Consider the following 19,556-nt stretch of genomic DNA (forward strand, 5'->3'; position numbering starts at 1 on the left):
TGCCCCCATGAAAAAAATTTATGAAAAAAATATATTTTTCATATAAAAAAAATATATTAAAAATATATCAATATATATAAAATATGTATAAAAAATATATTTTAAATAGCTAACTTTTGGCCGATTTTCGTATATATTTTATATATTTTAAATATATTACAAATATATAAAAAATACATGTATAAAAATATACGAAAAATATATTTTTCTTATATTAAAAAATATAAAACAAATATATTAGTAATATATTTAAAATCTATAAACAATATAAATAAATTATATAAAGAATATATTTGTAATTCAACCAACAACCTAAGTAAAAGAAATATAAAAAAACTATAAAAAATATATTATTAAGTTAATTAACAACATAGAAAAAGAAACATAAAAAGTTTATATAAAAAATATTTTTTTTATATAATTTTTCTATATTTTTAAACATAAAAAAAATATATTTTTTGTATATTTTTATACATGTATTTTTTATATATTTAAAATATATGAAATATATACGAAAATCGGCCAAAAGTTAGTTATTTAAAATATATTTTTCATACATATTATATATATATTTATATATTTTTGATGTATTTTTAATATATTTCTTTTATAAATTTTTTTCATGGGGGTGCAGCAAATTTGCCGTAGAAATACCGCACTTTTGGTAAATTACGACAAACTACAGTCGTTTTCGATAAACTACCGTATTTTGCGGTAAGTTGTGATATTTTACAGTAAAGTTACAGTTGATTCACTGTAAATGTGCGGTAACATCGTAACATTTCACTATAAAATACCGTAGTTTGTTGCAAATTTCCGTAAAATTCGGCAAATTTGCAGTAAACTACGGAATTTTGCGGTAAAATCCGGTAATTTATCATAATTCTGACCCACTAGGGAAGTTACGAATAAATTGGAAATTTTTTGACTATTTGACCCTAATTTCGAATCGAACATGATCCGCACATCCCTAATATACGTAAATATAGTTGAGCCTGTGAAAAAATGGACTTTTCCCCCACCATTTTTCTACAGTTAAGTCATTACTGCGCATGCGCATTAGTGCTAGTTCATGGACTTAATTATAGCAAAGTAGTGGAAGAAAAATTCATTCTTTTGCAGACTGAACTATAAAATTATATAGAGAAATAAAATAAAAAAAAAATAAACAATAGGGTTAGAAAAATAAATAACAAAAAAACATTAAAAAAAATATATATTTTTAACAAAATATAAACCATGTAATACACAGTACTATTATTTATTAAATTATTATACTCATTATTTATAAATATCAATACAAAAATTGTTTACACATACAATAGAAAACAATATACACAATTGTCTATATATATTTACCATACACATATCAAGGTTATAAACATACAATATATACCAACTTCTACAATTACGATTGTAATAATAGTAATAGTAATAATAACAGGAACAATTATTATTATTATTGTTATTAATATTCTTTAAATTATTATTATTATATGATAATTAATAATAAACATAACAATGACTTAAGTGTAAGGACTAGAGGGCCTCTTTGGCGAGGGACCAAATTTTTATAATAATGATAATTAATTAGTTATTGATGGTAATTAAATACTAGGTATTTATTTTTAGTTAAATATTTTTATAACCAACATTTATTATTTTTATTTTTATGTACAATTTTAAATTATTAACAAAAAAAAAATATTTATGGCAATCGAGAGACGAAAATTTTTTTTATCCGAACCGTCTCCACATTAATTTTTTTTTTTAATTAAATCAAAAACTCGTTTTTAACCCGGGTCATAACGGTAATTTATCTGGATATTTTTAGATGCAAGGATTGTAATTTTTCAAAATTTTTTTGGAATTTACAAAAAAATTTAAAAATTCATTTTTTTTTACCAAAAAATATCCTGGGCAAAATGTAATTTTTTGACAGCTGGATAAATTGCCATTTTTTTTTTTATCTGACCATTTTGCCCCAGGTGACCAACTTGCCCATTACGAATTTGTCTTCGCAAATTTTTAATTTTGAAGGGTCAGATTTTCTTGAGAAAATTTTTTTATGGATTAGGAATTTTTTAAATTTTGGCCGAAAAAAAAATTTTGCAAGACTAAAAAAAAATATATGACAATATATACGTTTCGTAATTTCGAATGTCGAGTTGTGTAAATGTGTAAGTATTTAGTTAAGTCTAATAAATAATTTTTATGGCAGCATTGGTAGCACCTATTATAATTATTGAGTAAACGAAAAATAAATTTTATTGTATGGAAAGAAGGGAAAAAAATATATATAAATTTTAAATAAATATTAATACTTATTGAATAAAATGAATCAAGTGAAGTGAACATACGGTTTATAAGAGTACATAATCTACAGGTGTTCAACATCTCTGAGAGTGTAACGTTTAATGTAAATTACTGGTTTCTCTATCATAATCCCCTTCTCTCTCCATTTCACTCGGGCGTTACGAAATTATTCGTTCCAGTAACTTCTTTAGTCTCTCGATTGAGTCTCGTGTACTTATTTTCATTTTTTTAATCATTTTTTTAGATAAAAAAACCGATGGTTTACAATAATTACAATTTTTATCATAATTGGATCTAATACGACCCAATTAATTGGAGTCCAATTGAATCTCTTCATCAAATTTCCACGAATCAATCACATTTCCATTTTTGTTCAAATTTTAATTTTAGATCTAATTGGTTAGATCTAATTAATTAGATCTAACCACTAGATCTAATTATGGAAACTAGTTATGATTGATTCAGCTCAATTAGACAAGTTATCCGATTTTACAGTATTTATTAATTGGATCTGATTGTTAGATCCAATTATTAATTAGATCTGATAGTTGAATCATTCTATTAATTAAATCTTGCCAGTGACGCAAAATTTATTAAATTTAATCCCCGGTATTTTTTTAAGTTCAGATCTAATTAATAATTAGATCTAACAATTCATGAGTGTATTCGACTTAGTATCTTTAATTAATACATTAATTAGATAGAAATTAATTTTTATTGCGACACCCAATTAATAAATAAATTTTTGTTTTGCCTAGTTCAGATCCAATGACTCAAAAAGTGTGATTATGACTCCAATTACTGGCAGTTTTGCATGAAATTTAATATCAATCATCACTATACACTCAGGGACCAGATCCAATAGTAAAAATACTCAAACAATTAATCCCAAGCCCAAAAATTTAGATCTAATTAAACCGCATTCTTTGGTCATTTTCCATAATGTTTTTTTCTCGTGCTGGCTCTTACACAGGGCGCGTCATGCCTCAGTTCCTTATTTTTCAACGTAACCTCCTTCTCTCCCTCAAACAATCGACACATTTCTCTCACGGGAACAGTTTTTACTCCCCGATTCAAATCATGGAGCGAGCGGGCCCTCTGTTTACCTTTGGGACTAGGCTGGGCCGCAGTCCGTCCCAAGTCCTCGGTACTTCTCGCCAGTCTTCCCCCCATTCTCGACAGCGACTCGAATAACGTCAGCTTCTCCCTTACCGGCACGTAATGGTCGACCCTCTGGCACCTCTTCAATAATTTAGCGACGTCTTCTTGACCAGGAGACCTCGGACTTTCCGATACTTCAACAGTATTAGAATTGGAACTTTCCAACGTCAAGTTAATAGAATTATTAGAACTAATGGAAGTAGTGGAGTTTATTGGACTAATATTAGAAACCGGACTCTGAATCTTGAACTCACTTTTGACTATCGGATTCCGCGGCCTCTCTAAACTCAGTCCAGATCCAATAATTTTACTATCCAATGACATTGTAACGTGCCGCGAAATTGGAATACGCGATCCAATTATTCCACAACGTTCCTTAGTGTCTATTAACTTACTATTAGAATCAGTCCGAAATGTCCGACGTTCCCGAGCACGACTACGTCGCTCGTTTAGATCCAATTTAATTCCTCTGTCATCATTTTTTTTATTATTATTACGAGTGTCTTCCATTAATTTTTGTTCTGATCTAATATCAGGTTTTATTGGTGGCAGTCTTAAATTAATGGAATTATTAGACTTAATAGAGTTAATAGAGTTAATAGAATTAATGGAATTAATGGAGCTAATAGAGTCTACTACGTCGATAGATTTTATTGGAGACAATTTAATTGGATGATCATCATTTACGTCATTGGAATTGGATAAATTAGAAATTGATGATTTTGGTGATCGTCGGAATTTAATTAGTGAATATTTTGTTAATTCATTATTATTATTATTTTCTTCAGCGCGTGCGCGACGTCGGCGAGCGTCTTCTTCAAGGACACGACGACTGCGTGCTTCATTTTCACGCCGTCGTGCTTCTTTGTACCGTTGAATCCTCTGTTCACGGGTCGGTGCCTCGGGGAGGGGGATCGGCGATGAAAGTAACGAAGTGGTGGGGGTTGAAGTTAAATTCGGAGAGGGGGTAATGGCCCAGGGCAAACTATCGTCGCTGCCTTCGCTGCTTTCGCTACATCCCCAGGCACGGGTGGGGGTGATTTTCGGTAGGATCGATATCGTCGGTGACGGGCGGTACTCGTTTATTATAATGGCGTCTTCGTCGCTGGAATTGCTACTGGACCAGCAGCGCAATTCACTGCGCGCACGACGTCGGGTATCTTCGATGAGAATGTTAGATGACCGCAGGTCCTTGTCCAGAGGAGAGTCGGTGTTGCTGATCCAGCAGCGAAGTTCACTGCGCGAGCGACGTCGCGACTCGGGTGGACTCTCAGGTAATGGGATTGGACCTCGTGGGCAAATCATCAAGATCTCGAGGAAGTTTAGACACCGCTGGGCACGAAATGGCGTCTGTCGGACTAGTTCTGACGCTATGGCACGTACCCATGACCAGTAGGCTGGCTCTGTATCAGCCTGGAAATAAAAATAGAGTTTTTTAATTATTGGTTAGATCCAATTAGTTATTTTGGCTTCATTAGACTCGATGGAGTACTCAAATTGAATTAAAAATTTGTAAAAGTATTCCTGACTAAATTAGAAGGGCTTCGATACCAAAATCAGATCTAATTATTTAAATGGATTAATTAGATCCAATTTTGAATTGGAGATTTAAAAAATCATGCTTCATTAATAAAAACGAGAGATATTAAAAATTTATTTATTTACATCCAATTAGTTAGATCTAATTAATTAGATCTAAATTATTAGATTTATTATTAGAATTACACAAAAAATCTAATACATATTGTATACTAGACCCGATAATAGTATTCAAATTTTCAAATCAGATCTAATACTTCGCAAAGTTTGAACTGTTACAAAATGTATTTAACAATAATCGGAGTTACTACAATCTATCTAATTCGACCCGAGTTCAGATCTAATTGATTGGATCCAGTTTAAGTCAGATCCAATTACTCACAATTTTTTCGTCTAAAAAATGTATAAGCATATAAATGTCTACCCTAAGCCTAACAATAGTATTCAAATTTTCAAATCAGATCTAATAAATTAGATCTAATACTTCGAAAAGTTTGAACTGATACAAAATTTATTTAAAAATAATTAGAGTTACTACAATCTATCTAATTCGACCCGAGTTCAGATCTAATTAATCGGATCCAGTTTAAGTTAGATCCAATTAATTCTAATTTTTCGTCCAAAAAATGTATAAGTATATAAATGTCTATCCTAGACCCGGTTATAGTATTTCAATTTTCGAATTAGATCTGATAAATTAGATCTAATCTATCAGATCTAATACTTGAAAAAAAAACTGTTACAAAATTAATTTTACAATAATTGGAGGTTCTACAATCTCTCTAATTCGACCTAAGTTTAGATCCAATTAATTGGATCTAATTTAAGTCAGAATCAATCACTTCTAATTTCTTCGTTAAAAAAATATGTGAGTATATAAATGACAAGTTCATTAAAATTGACTTAATTAGATCTGAAATTCAGATCTAATTAATTAAAAAATTACTTTGTTTTCTTTTTTTCAGTTTCTAACGGTAATTAAGTTATTATTTATCTAAAATACAATCGCTTTTCAAAAAAAATATATATTTTAAAAATTTCTATAGACAATACTGATTCACACATGATATGCAGGATAATGGGTAAATGTAATGATGATCTGCCCTGATCTTGGTCATTGAAAGTGAGAACAGTGTAATCAGAAACTTATATGCATACACATACATACATATAAATATTCTTTTAAAATATATATATATTAACTATAAGAAGGGGAAATTGTTGAAGTATATGAAGATAATTTAGCACCACGCAACTATCAACGTAATTACATGTAAATGGGTTTTATCTTCATCACGATCCGTTTTCCTAGCAGTAAACACTTTCTCGCGATCAGTCTCTCCATGTTGAGTTTTATACCACTCTGTATAAAATTACTTGGGTTTATTTTTATGTACATCCATATATGTGCACACACACACACACACACATACAAATATACACGCACAAACATATTTATAAATATATTTAAAGAGTAATGTAATGTAACTTACAAGCAATACGGTCTTAATTAAACCTTCCGTTCATTCCATTGGTCGTTCGATTTCTAACTCTTATACAATACCTTCCACGAATGTGATTAATGTGGGCCGAGGTTTCGCATTTAATCTTTCATTTTTATTTACTTATATTATTATAATAATTATGCTCTTGCTATTATTAAATATACTTATTATTATTTTACTGATAAATAAATAATTGCGTCTTCAAATTTTAATTTATGCCTTAGAAGTTTCCCTTCAATTAGAAAATTACTTTTGTTTAAAATTTAATTCCAATCTTCACGTTTTCAAAAAAATTTTGAATTTAGAAATTTTGGTTTCTCTGACTTGCCAGTGAATTTTTTTTTCCCGAAATTTTTTTTTTGCCCCCATTGAATAAAAACGAGGAAAGAAATTCAGTATAAATTCTTTCATTGATTTCCATTTATGGTTTCCTATGAGAAAATTCAAAGCTTTGTTTCTCATGTAAATTTTCTATGGGATAAATTACTCATGTCTGCCTTATAAATTCCCATAAAAAAATTACTTCCTATGTGGGTTCATATATGATTTTCTATGGGAAACTTTTGAACCATAGTTCGGCATTTGGATTTTCTATGGGATCTATTTACCCATAGCTTCCTATAAAAAATAATTTCCTATGATTTCATTCAGAAATTCCTATAAATGATTGTCTATGGGGAAATTCTAGAAATCAGTTTCTGATATAAATTTTATATGGGAAAAAATTTCCCATAACCACTTATATAAATTTTCATAAAAAAATTATTTCCTACGGGTTCATTTATGGATTCCTACAAATGATCGTCTATGGGAAAATTTCAAACCTGTTTCCCATATAAATTTTATATGGAACAAAATTTCCCATAACCACTTATATAAATTTTCATAAAAAAATTATTTCCTATGGGTTTATTTATAGATTCCTACAAATGATTGTCTATGGGAAAATTCCAAACCTGTTTCCCATATAAATTTTATATGAGACATAATTACCCATAGATACCTATATAAATTTCCATAAAAAAATTATTTCCTATGGGTTTATTTATAGATTCCTACAAATGATTGTCCATGGGAAAATTCCAAACCTGTTTCCCATATAAATTTTATATGGAACAAAATTTCCCATAACCACTTATATAAATTTTCATAAAAAAATTATTTCCTATGGGTTTATTTATAGATTCCTACAAATGATTGTCTATGGGAAAATTCCAAACCTGTTTCCCATATAAATTTTATATGAGACATAATTACCCATAGATACCTATATAAATTTCCATAAAAAAATTATTTCCTACGGGTTCATTTATAGATTCCTACAAATGATTGTCTATGGGAAAATTCCAAACCTGTTTTCCATATAAATTCTATATGAGACAAAATTTCCATAGACACCTATATAAATTTCCATAAAAAAAAATTTCCTATGGGTTCACTTATAGCTTCCCATAGATTTCTATAAAACTCCATGGATGTCTATGGGATCCCATGGATTCCTACAAAAATTCTTTTTTTTTCTATGGATCCCCCTGATGTATTCAACTGATCCATATACAATTTTCGAGATATCGTTAACTCAACATATAAAAAATCAATGAATACAACAAACCCCATAAAAATTTAATTTTCGATCCCTATTGTCCCTTACAATCTAAATTCCTGATTTCCAACCCTTAAAATTTACCAAATTTCCCTGAATATTTTTCTCCATATTCTTTTCTACTCAAAAATTTTCACTTCTGTCTCTAAATTTTTATTGAAATAAAAAAAAAAATATTCATTTCTGCAAATGTCTAAAATGACATAATTTTTTGTATCGAAGAATTTTCATTTTTCTTATTAAGTGTAATAGATATTAATCTCGAAGGTTGTTAATGACAAAGCAAATAGTAATGTAATTGTCACTTGAGAACTTACGTTTCACTTCCGTTTAAAATAAAAAAAAAAAGTATATGTATATATGAATAATAAAAGTAGTAATGATAATTTGTCAGCTAACGAGTGAATTATTTTCGCTTGGTTTGCACACAACTTTCCAAAGTAGCGAAATCAGTCATGGTCAATCATCCACACAAAAAAAAAATAAAAAATGTCGGACTTGTACACTTACATACATATATATATATATATACACATATATATGCTTAATAAAAAGTATTCTGTGGTTGGTTAAATAGACTCTCAGGCTTTTAATATCAAAGGTTATCAGATTTGATCATTTAATCATTAATCAGATTCATTAGCTCTTTAATATCATAGGATGATAATAATAATGATGTTGATATTGAGGCTGAGGGGAAATTGTGAAGACTTCCTTGACTTAATACAGATGTTAATTTAGATTTAGAAAAAATTATTGAACGTTTGAATTAACGGCGATGGAGTATTAGATTATTTACTTGAATTAAATTGTCGGGGAAATTGAATTTTTTTTACTGGGAAAAATTGATTGTAAGGATGATTGGATCTGATAAAAATAATTGGATCTAATTATTATTGAAAATCAGATGAATTAGTTTTTGAAGCTCAGAATTAAGGACAGTAAGATTTTTTTTTTAATTAATTAGATCTGAAAGAATATTGGATCTAGTTAGATATTAGATCTAATTAATTAAATAGAAATAGAAATTTTTTTTTGGTGATGAATTATATCTGATATTCAGATCTAATTAAAATGGAGATCTGATATTTAGATCCAATTAAAAAATTAGATCTGATTATTGGAAGAAAAAAAGAATTTTTCTGAATTATTGGAGGAAATTTTTTCAATAAAATAGAGATCTAATTAAGGATCAGATCTAATAAAAATCAAAACTGAACAAATGTCAGATCCAATTCAAAAATTGGATCTGATTATTGGAAGAAAAAAAGAATTTTCCTGAATTATTGGAGGGAATTTTTTAATAGAATAGAGATCTAATTAAGGATCAGATCCAATAAAAATTAAAAACTGAACAAATGTCAGGTCCAATTTTAAAATTGGATCTGATTATTGGAAGAAAAAAAGAATTTTTCTGAATTATTGGAGGGAATTTTTTAATAGAATAGAGATCTAATTAAGGATCAGATCTAATAAAAATTAGAACTGAACAAATGTCAGATCCAATTCAAAAATTTAATATATTTTAAAAATTGGACGTTCAGTAAAAATTTATATAAGAAAAATTTTAAATTAAACTAAAAATTAGATCTAATTAATAATTAGATCCGATAATATTTCAAGATGTGTTGAATATTCACTCGCCATAAAATATTTACGAAATCCTTATTTTCACAATTAGGTCATTCCAATATCCCGATTTAATTATTTATAGAAAATCTTTAATTGGAAATTTATTATTACGTTTGTGAGCTGAACTATTTGAGTGAAAATACTAACCCAAAAAGTAGCGAGATGATCGCCTTTGGAATTACTCAATGTAAACCCAAGTGCGAGTGCATGTGGTTGACATATTCCAGGCGATGCTTGACGAAGGTTCAGTGCCCTCAGTGCAAGTCTCATCGGTGTTCCTTCTACCCATAGCCAGCCCATCCTAATCGATACCATTCGCCTTTCACCTAAGTCCTCGACATACAGCTCGCCTGCAACAATAAATTATTATTTTATACTTTAACCATATTATTAAAATAATAATAATAATGATAATAATAATAATAATAATAATAATAATAATTATAGTTATCATAATTGTACATATATATCAATATAATTCTTAATATATTATAATAAAAGATGATAAAATAGTGAATGAAATTTCTCTGGTATATAAATCTAATTAAAGTTTAGATCTAATTATAAAATTGAATCTAATCATTATTCAAATTTTCGTAGATTAACACTAAACAACCACAATTAAAAAAAATTCTAATTTCGTTAAAAAAATTCATTAGATCTAATTAATTAGATCCAGTTATGTTTTTTCAATTATTATGTTCAATAATTTTTAAGATCAAAATATTTTTTTGAGTTGAATGAAAATTCAGGTCCAATTATAATTAGATCTAATTACAGTAAGATCTAATTATCAAAATTTCATTAGATCGATTCTGAATTAACAACATTTCTAGTTGTTTTGAAATAAAAAATTTAGTTCTGATGAATCAGATCCAATTAAAAAGTCTAGATCCAATTTAAAAATTGTCTTTTAACTTTTTTAAAGTATCAGTCACACTCTTGATTCAAATCAAGTTTTTATCTAATCAAAGTTCAGATCCAATTATAGAATTAGCTCTAACTAGATTAAGATCCAATTATCAAAATTTCATTCGATCAATTCCAAAAGTTAAGAATTAACGAAATTTCTAGTTGTTTTGAAATAAAGAATTTGGTTCTGATGAATCAGATCTAATTTAGAAATCTAGTTCCGATTAAAAAAAATATATCGAACATTTTTTAATTTTCAGTAGCACTTTTAATCCAAATTAAATTTCGTCTAATCAAAGTTCAGATCCAATAATATAATTAGATCTAACTAAAAAGATCCAATTATCAAAATTTTATTAGATTCATTTTAAAAGTAAAAACTTAACGATATTTCTAGTTGTTTTGAAACAAAAGATTTAGTTCTGATGAATCAGATCTAATTAAAAAATCTAGATCCAATTAAATAATTGGATCTAACTTTTTTAAATTATCAGAAGCTCTCTTGATTCAAGTCAAGTTTTTGTCTAATCAAAATTCAGACCCAATTACATAATTAGATCCAACTATTACAGCAGTAGTAAAAACTCATCATTTTTATTATCTACCAACTCTATAATTATCCCATTAATTAGATATCAGATCTCTATTAAAAATTTAAATCCATTTTTGAATGAAACAAACGCGAATAATAAATAATTACCGCGATTAATATTTTTAATTAACGTATTTGAATATTAACGTGCGAATATGATAATATGACAGTTTGTATATTGATATAAATATAAATATGAATATAAATATACACCAGCGAAATGAGTAGTGTGGGAGTTTAAATATTAAATTGAATGTCCCGTTTCCTATTGTTTTTAATTTTATATTTTTTTTTCTCCCATGTAAATTTATGAGAAACCTTGGCTATGTGTAATGTTATGTATAATAATATAATCTCAAGCATTTTGTAAGACATTGAGAATATATATACATTTTATTTTTCTCACTAGTTAAATTTTACATACGAACATCGAAAACTTTTGTTACTTCGCAATAACTTTTTTTTACTAGACTCCATATCACTGACATGATAAATTGACTTTTTTTATTTTATTTAAATTAGTCATGTTTCGAAACTTATCGTTTTTATTTTTTGTCGTAGGATACTTTTATTTTGTTTAATGTAACATTGGATTTTGATTACAAGGTCTAGAATTAAATATCATTATCAAATAAAATAACAGAGGAAATGACAATCATTTTATGATTAATGATTTTTATTAAATTATCAACTTCCTTGGGACGTTTTTTTTTTTATTGACAATCTCATTATTTATTTATTTATTTATTTTTAAATTTCATTCATTTTATTTTTCATAAATTTTTAAAACAAAAATACTTTAGAGAAATCGCGGGTTCAAGTCGCGGCCGTGGGTTCGAGTCACGGTCGCGGTCAAGGTAATTTTTTTTTTTTCAATTAAACGGAAGTAATTTTCTAAAAAAAATATAAGTAATTAATTTCCATAAATTTCCATAATAAATTGAATTTTTTTTTGCTGAAAATTTTTTTCATTGAGAGAAAGTCGCGGGTTCGAGTCCCGGTTCAGATTTTTTTTTCGAGATGCAATAAATCGGTCAGCGTTAATTCAAAAATTTTTTTTTGCAGTCAAAAAAAATTAATGAACTTCAAAGTCGGCGGTTCGAATCCCGATCAATGCAATTTTTTTTTTTTTTTTTTAAATGAAAATTTGCAATAAAAAAATTAAAAAAAATTTTCACATAGAAACTAGAAAAAAAAATAGCTAACGGTCTTACTCGTAAGCCCAAAGGTAAATAATCGACGTAAAATATTTATTTTAAAAACACCAACAATGGCTAGAGGTAAAAATCTAAAGAAAAAAAACCAACGAGTGATCCAGTCAGAGTCGCTTATAAAAAGCATTATATCCATTACGGTCTTTTAAATTCTGTCACATCTTGATCCATCATTTTAAAACGTTATAATAAACCCCTTTCACTCAACCATGAGGCCTTATATCAAATTTTAGTCCCCCAGTACAGCTCATTTTTATCCGCTATCTTCATTACATACATTACAATACTGTGTCATACACAGAGATACCTACCGTCTTATGAATTATTTATTTATTCACACATACCCGATTTACCCTAACCGAGCTTCCAAATTAATATCAATTTTTCATGCTCATTGTTGCAATTTTTTAAATATTTATTTTCTTTATAACATTATTTAAAAGGTTACTTTTTATGGTTACGCGGGCAATAGTTGCGATCCATGGGTGTCAACTGCGTGACGAAGCATGTCAAGGACCAGTTCCATAATGTTTTATGTATATTATTATCATTATTACTTATGCAATAATTTTTAACATTTTATGCCTCGGAGAATTCATAACTTTACATAATTATTTTCACGTTGCCCAATTTATTATAATATCTCGTTTCCTATTAATTTTATGTAAAAATTTAATCAGCCCTTTTTTGTAGCTTTTTTAATTTCCTACAAAAAGTGTGCTTATGAATTTTTATGTAAATTTAGTAATTACTGAGTTAATTTAATTAGAAGTTAATTATTATTATTTGTGTAGTCACGGAGCAAAATGATCATATATAATCAGATATGATCATGCATGGTCATATGTGATCATTTATGATCATATATATAATTTTTAATGGTACTATGGCTTTATGATCATATATGTGATCATATTCATATTTGATCGGGTTCAGATTCATATTTGACTGTATATGAATGCATATCGGATCGTATATGGTCATATGTGAAACTCTATATGTTACTCTATATGATCCATGTTCATATATGATTATGTGAACACGTCTGATCAGATTTAAATGCATATCAGATCATATATGATCATGTGAACGCATATCTGATCTGATGAACACATATGAAAATTTATGATCAGGCGAACAAATACCTGAACATATATGATCAGATAATCACATATTCGAACATTTAAGACCAGGCGAACACATATATGATCATCTATGGTTACATATCTGAACGTATATGGTCAGATGATCAAATACCTGAACATATATGATCAGATAATCTTATATCTGAACATATATGATCAGGTAAACACATATATTATTATATATGGTCACACATCTGATTATATATGATCAGGCGAACACATATATGATCATATATGGTAACATGTCTAAACGTATATGGTCAGATGATCAAATACCTGAACATATATGATCAGATAATCTTATATCTGAACATATATGATCAGGTAAACACATATATTATTATATATGGTCACACATCTGATTATATATGATCAGGCGAACACATATATGATCATATATGGTAACATGTCTGAACGTATATGGTCTGATTATCACATACCTGAACATATATGATCAGATAATTACATATCTGAACATATATGATCAGGCGAACACATATATGATCATATATGGTTACATATCTGAACATATATGGTCAAATAACTATGTGTCTGAACATATATGATCAGATGATCACATATCTGATCATATATGATCAGATATAAATATTTTATCCCGAAAATGTTTTAAAAATAATATTTGTGTTTAATTTATTCTTATTTTAATTATTCTGACTAAACTATCAAAGATACAATAAAAATATATAAAATCATATTTGTAGCAAATTAAATTTCCTACAAAAAAGTACAGATCTAATTTTTATGTAAATTCAATAATTACTGCATAATATCAATTTTAAGATAAAAATTATAATTTTAAAAGTTTATTTTTCTTTTCTATATTGAGAAAAATTTTTGCCCGTATTTGGAATATTGTCGATAATTTATAAAACATATTTTTTTTTAGAGAGCTGATATCTAAAGCAGGAAGGAAATGGTAGTGGTAGTGGTAGAAGTGAAATGCAATAGACGAAGTAACGTGAAAGTGACAGAAATGTACAAATGCACTAAGTGTAGAGTTATGTTTTATTTACTTGTGTGCATGTGTGTGTATGTACATGTGCGTTGTTAAGAGAATGACATAGATTGTGGCGAGACGAAATAATACAATATAATGACAATAATATATAAGTGAGCATAATAATATATGACATGGACCAGTGGTTATATTGTCACGAAACCGGAAATAAGATGTAAAAGCGAGAGTTATTTTTAAAATTAACGGAAATTATAATCTTTCATTTTGTTAATATAAAAATATCTCATTTAATTTTTTTTTCATTTCATTCATTTTTAGTCGCCCGCGAAGTTTCAAATTTATGACAATTTTTTTTCTTTATCATTAATCATTTTTCAAAAATATCTGAGCTACAAAATTTTTTCAGACTTTTGACTGCCGTGAAAATACAAAATTTTTCTCTCATCATAAATTTTCTGTCAAGAAAAATTCCCAAAGCCTTTAAATTTGGATTCAAAATTTTTCTTAAATCTCCCGCTCAATTTTCCATCCCCATTTAATTTTCCAAAAAAAAAAATCGGTCAGTTCAACAGGAAGACGCACTAACGGTCAGCGAATAGAATCGACACTTTAGTACTTCCTTATAAGAACTACAATTTAATTTGCATTAAACTTAACAAGAGCACTTTTACATACACACGCACATATATATGCATAAATATTTTCCTTATAGTCCTTTTTTTTTTATTATTTTATTTACAACTCAGCGTAATGTCGGTTATGAGTTCACGCTGCGTTAAAAATTTTCTCGGTTAAATTTTTTATATATTTATTATTTTTACGTAAATCGCATAGTTGTTGGATCCCACATCGTACATCATACATCATAGTGGAGTTACCAATATGTTTATACGCAAGTGTATCACGTGCATGTAATACGGAAAAAAAAGTCCAAGAGACGAAACCGTTTTCTTTATGCAGTAATTGTACATCGGGAACCGTTACTCGGTACCGAATGTACACTGTGTTTAGTTATAACTACTGCACATTGTATAAACTAGTGCAATACCTTTTTTTCGTTGTTATTTAACTACTTGCTCTGATGCACTCGCTTTGATGTTAATTATTTTAAATTATACTAATTTATTTTATTTTTTTAATATTTCGCTACTAATTAGACTGTGCTTACAATTTAAATAACTCGGTAACTACTGGGTTTACGTAAAATTTGCAAAGGACTTTTTTTGTAGGAAATTTAATTTCCTACAAAAAAGGTTTCTTATGTTTTTTTTGTATCTTTGATAGTTTGGTCAGAATAATTAAAAATACTTATATAGATTTGAAAATGACTTCAATAGATCTTTTGAAAATTTCAAAATTATTTTGTAATTCACATAACTCGGTAATTATTGAGAGTACGTAACAATATAAAGAGACCTTTTTTGTAGGAAATTTGATTTTCTACAAAAAAGGTCTCTTATAAATTTTCCGTATCTTTGATATTTTAGTTAGAATAATTAAAAATAATTGCATAGGTTTGAAAATGAATTGGATTTTCCAAAAATTTTAATTTAATTTGAGTTTGTAGTTTACGTAACTCGGTAATTATTGAGAGTACGTAAAAATATAAAGAGACCTTTTTTGTAGGAAATTTGATTTCCTACAAAGAAGGTTTCTTATATTTTATCCGTATCTTTGATAGTTTGGTCAGAATAATTAAAAATACTTATATAGATTTGAAAATGACTTCAATTGATTTTTTGAAAACTTCAAAATTATTTTGTAATTTACATAACTCGGTAATTATTGAGAGTACGTAAAAATATAAAGAGACCTTTTTTGTAGGAAATTTGATTTCTTACAAATTTGGTCTCTTATATTTTTTCCGTATCTTTGATAGTTTAGTCAGAATAATTAAAAGAATTTGTATAGATTTGAAAATGAATTGGATTTCCAAAAATTTATAATTAATTTGAGTTTGTAATTAAAATAACTCGGTAATTATTGAGAGCACGTAAAAATATAAAAGACCGTTTTTGTAGGAAATTTAATTTCCTACAAATTTTGTATTCTATGATTTTTTTGTATCTCTGATAGTTTAGTCAGAATAATTAAAAATAATTGAATAGATTTGAAATTGAATTTGATTTTCCAAAAATTTTAAATTAATTTGAGTTTATAATTAAAATAACTCAGTAATTATTCAGCGTACATGAAAATTCAAAGAGACTTTTTTGTAGGAAATTTAATTTCCTTAAAGAAAAGTATGAGTAATTTTTTCCGTAAAGTGTAAACTTTATGAGTAATATCGGTTTTAAGATATAAATTGATTGTTTTATTTTCTGGTTATTGATAATAATTATTCAAGTGAAAAATAAATTTAGTTGGCGTGTCGTTAGGCTTCGATGCTCGATTTAAACGAGAGAAATTTAATTTTAATATAATTCAAATACCGATGACGAAGGTATTATTATACATATATATAATAGTTTGTACACTACAGCATATAGTAGAGGTTTTAACTTGATACTGCGGTATATTATATGTAATAAAGGAATCGATGGGTTTATAGGTGAAAGTGAAACCGCAACGTGGAATTTTAATAACGATAAACTCGAAATATGTTGAAAAAAAAACAACAACAACAATAATAATAAATTTAATAGAAAATAAAACATTTTTTTATTGTTATTTAAAAGTAAATTGAATATTTATTTTTATGTTTAGTAAAAATTTTTGGAATCAAATTTCCGGTGGAATCCAAATTAAAATTAATTACTGATATATTTAAATTTATGAGATAGATTTTAATTTCCCCAAAAGAAGTGATTTATAAAAATTTTAAGTAGAAAATTTAAATTTCAAATTATTGCCGCCAAAAAAAGAAAATTTATTTATTTATTGAAATAATATAGGAAAGTGGGGGAAAATGAGACACTTTTTAATAGAAAAAATTTTTTTTTGTCAATTTTTATCTGCAGTAGAAGTATGGGGAAGTTGGTCCCCAAAATTTGCGATCATTTCGAAATTTTAAACTTCCCGCGAATTTCAAATTTTAAAAAATTCGAGTTATTTTTACCCCGATTTTTTTTTAAATGTCTCATTTTGCCCCACTTTCCTCTAATTAATAATTCCGCCATAATTCAATGCATTTTCAAATTATATGACATTTGTAAATATGATGAAATTAATATTAAATTTTTTAAATTACTTTAGAAAAAAAATTTTTTTTTACAATAAAATCTAAATTACACTCAATAAAAAAACAAATAGTTGACGGGATATTTTATTCTTACAGATTAAACCTGTTTTTGTGGTATTTCACATATTTTTTTACCAAACTTCCAATCCTAATAATAATAATAATAGTAATTTTATTATTATTATTATTATTATTATTATTATTATTATTATTATTATTATTATTATTATTATTATTATTATTATTATTATTATTATTATTATTATTATTATTATTATTATTATTATTATTATTATTATTATTATTATTATTATTATTATTATTATTATTATTATTATTATTATTATTATTATTATTATTATTATTATTATTATTATTATTATTATAATTATTATTATTATTATTATTATTATTATTATAATTATTATTATTATTATTATTATTGTAAGTGTTGAAGTGAATAAATTGTCAGCTAAAATTATTTGAAGAAAAAAAACTAAAAATACTGGAACCATAAATTTAAGTACTAGTGGACTCGTCTCAGCTAGAATACATACGAGTAAGTACAACTCTGATGTACATATCATTAGACGAGTATTATAGAGCATAAAGGGTGAGTGCGTGAGTGAAAAAATTTAAAGATGAGTATGCATAAATATATGACAGAGGTTATAGAATCTCTCACTTGTAATTGTGTCTTGTGTCATCTTAAAAAAATAAAAATTCTAGCACATCGCCCTTGCACATCTCCCGCCTTTAGCTTAGCTTACACATATTTAAATATTCTTTGTTCCAACCGCATAACAACTCGACTACTTGTTACACACAAGGCTCTTGTTGTGCTTGGACACCTCGACACAAAGCCAACTAACCAAGTAGCCAACGATTCTATTCACACGAAATATATAAATGTATGTCTATATATATGCTAAAGAATTTTTATAAATATATAAACAAATTTTTACCAAACAAATCTATTTTTTCTTTACTTTTACGAAAACCTGTTGGCCTAAACCTGATATTTTTGTAACCGTACCCTGGGAAATTGTCAGTTTTCCGTTTGAAATGGAAATTTTAGAAAAAGTATCGCAGATACGAAAAAATGTATTGAGACAATTTTGTAGAAAATTTAATTTTGTATAAAAAAGATCCTGATCAACTATTGCCTAAGTTCAAAATTTCCCGCGGTAATTTGAATTCAAAGTTACGCGCCAAAATTTCGTATTTTATCTTAATTATTTTTACCACATTTTTAAAATTCAAATTCTGGCTAAACTATCATAGATACGGAAAAAATGCATGGAAACAATTTTGTAGCAAATTTAATTTTGTTTAAAAAAGGTCCTGAGCAACTATTGCCTAAGTTCAAAATTTCTCGCAGTAATTTGAATCTAAAATTACGCGCCAAAATTTCGTATTTTACAAAATTATTTTTGCTACATTTTTAAAATTCAAATTCTGGCTAAACTATCATAGATACGACACAAATGCAAGAGAACATTTTTGTAGTAAATTTAATTTTGTATAAAAAAGGTCCTGATCAGCTATTGCCTAAGTTCAAAATTTCCCGCGGTAATTTGAATTCAAAGTTACGCGCCAAAATTTCGTATTTTATCAAAATTATTTTTCCACATTTTTAAAATTCAAATTCTGGCTAAACTATCATAGATACGACAAAAATGTATGAGAACATTTTTGTAGCAAATTAAATTTCCTACAAATTAGATCCTTGTCAATTTTTACCTAAGTCCAATATTTTATGAAATAATTTGAATTG

At 27.1% G+C, this 19,556-nt stretch overlaps 1 protein-coding gene across 1 annotated transcript in view; it reads right to left on the minus strand.

Annotated features, from left to right (window-relative positions):
- Positions 1-1,245: 1,245 nt before the first annotated feature.
- The window catches only part of LOC130665150 (uncharacterized), a 35,225-nt gene continuing 16,914 nt past the window's right edge, over positions 1,246-19,556 (minus strand). The window contains exons 2-3 of the mRNA XM_057465441.1: positions 9,904-10,106; positions 1,246-4,890 (exon numbers count right to left, since the gene is read on the minus strand). Coding sequence (XP_057321424.1) covers positions 3,247-4,890; positions 9,904-10,106 — 1,847 coding nt within the window. The 3' untranslated portion in view covers positions 1,246-3,246. The remainder of the gene's footprint in view (positions 4,891-9,903; positions 10,107-19,556) is intronic.

Source organism: Microplitis mediator, chromosome 3 (genome assembly GCF_029852145.1).
Source record: "Microplitis mediator isolate UGA2020A chromosome 3, iyMicMedi2.1, whole genome shotgun sequence".
Taxonomy (NCBI): Eukaryota; Metazoa; Arthropoda; class Insecta; order Hymenoptera; family Braconidae; genus Microplitis; species Microplitis mediator.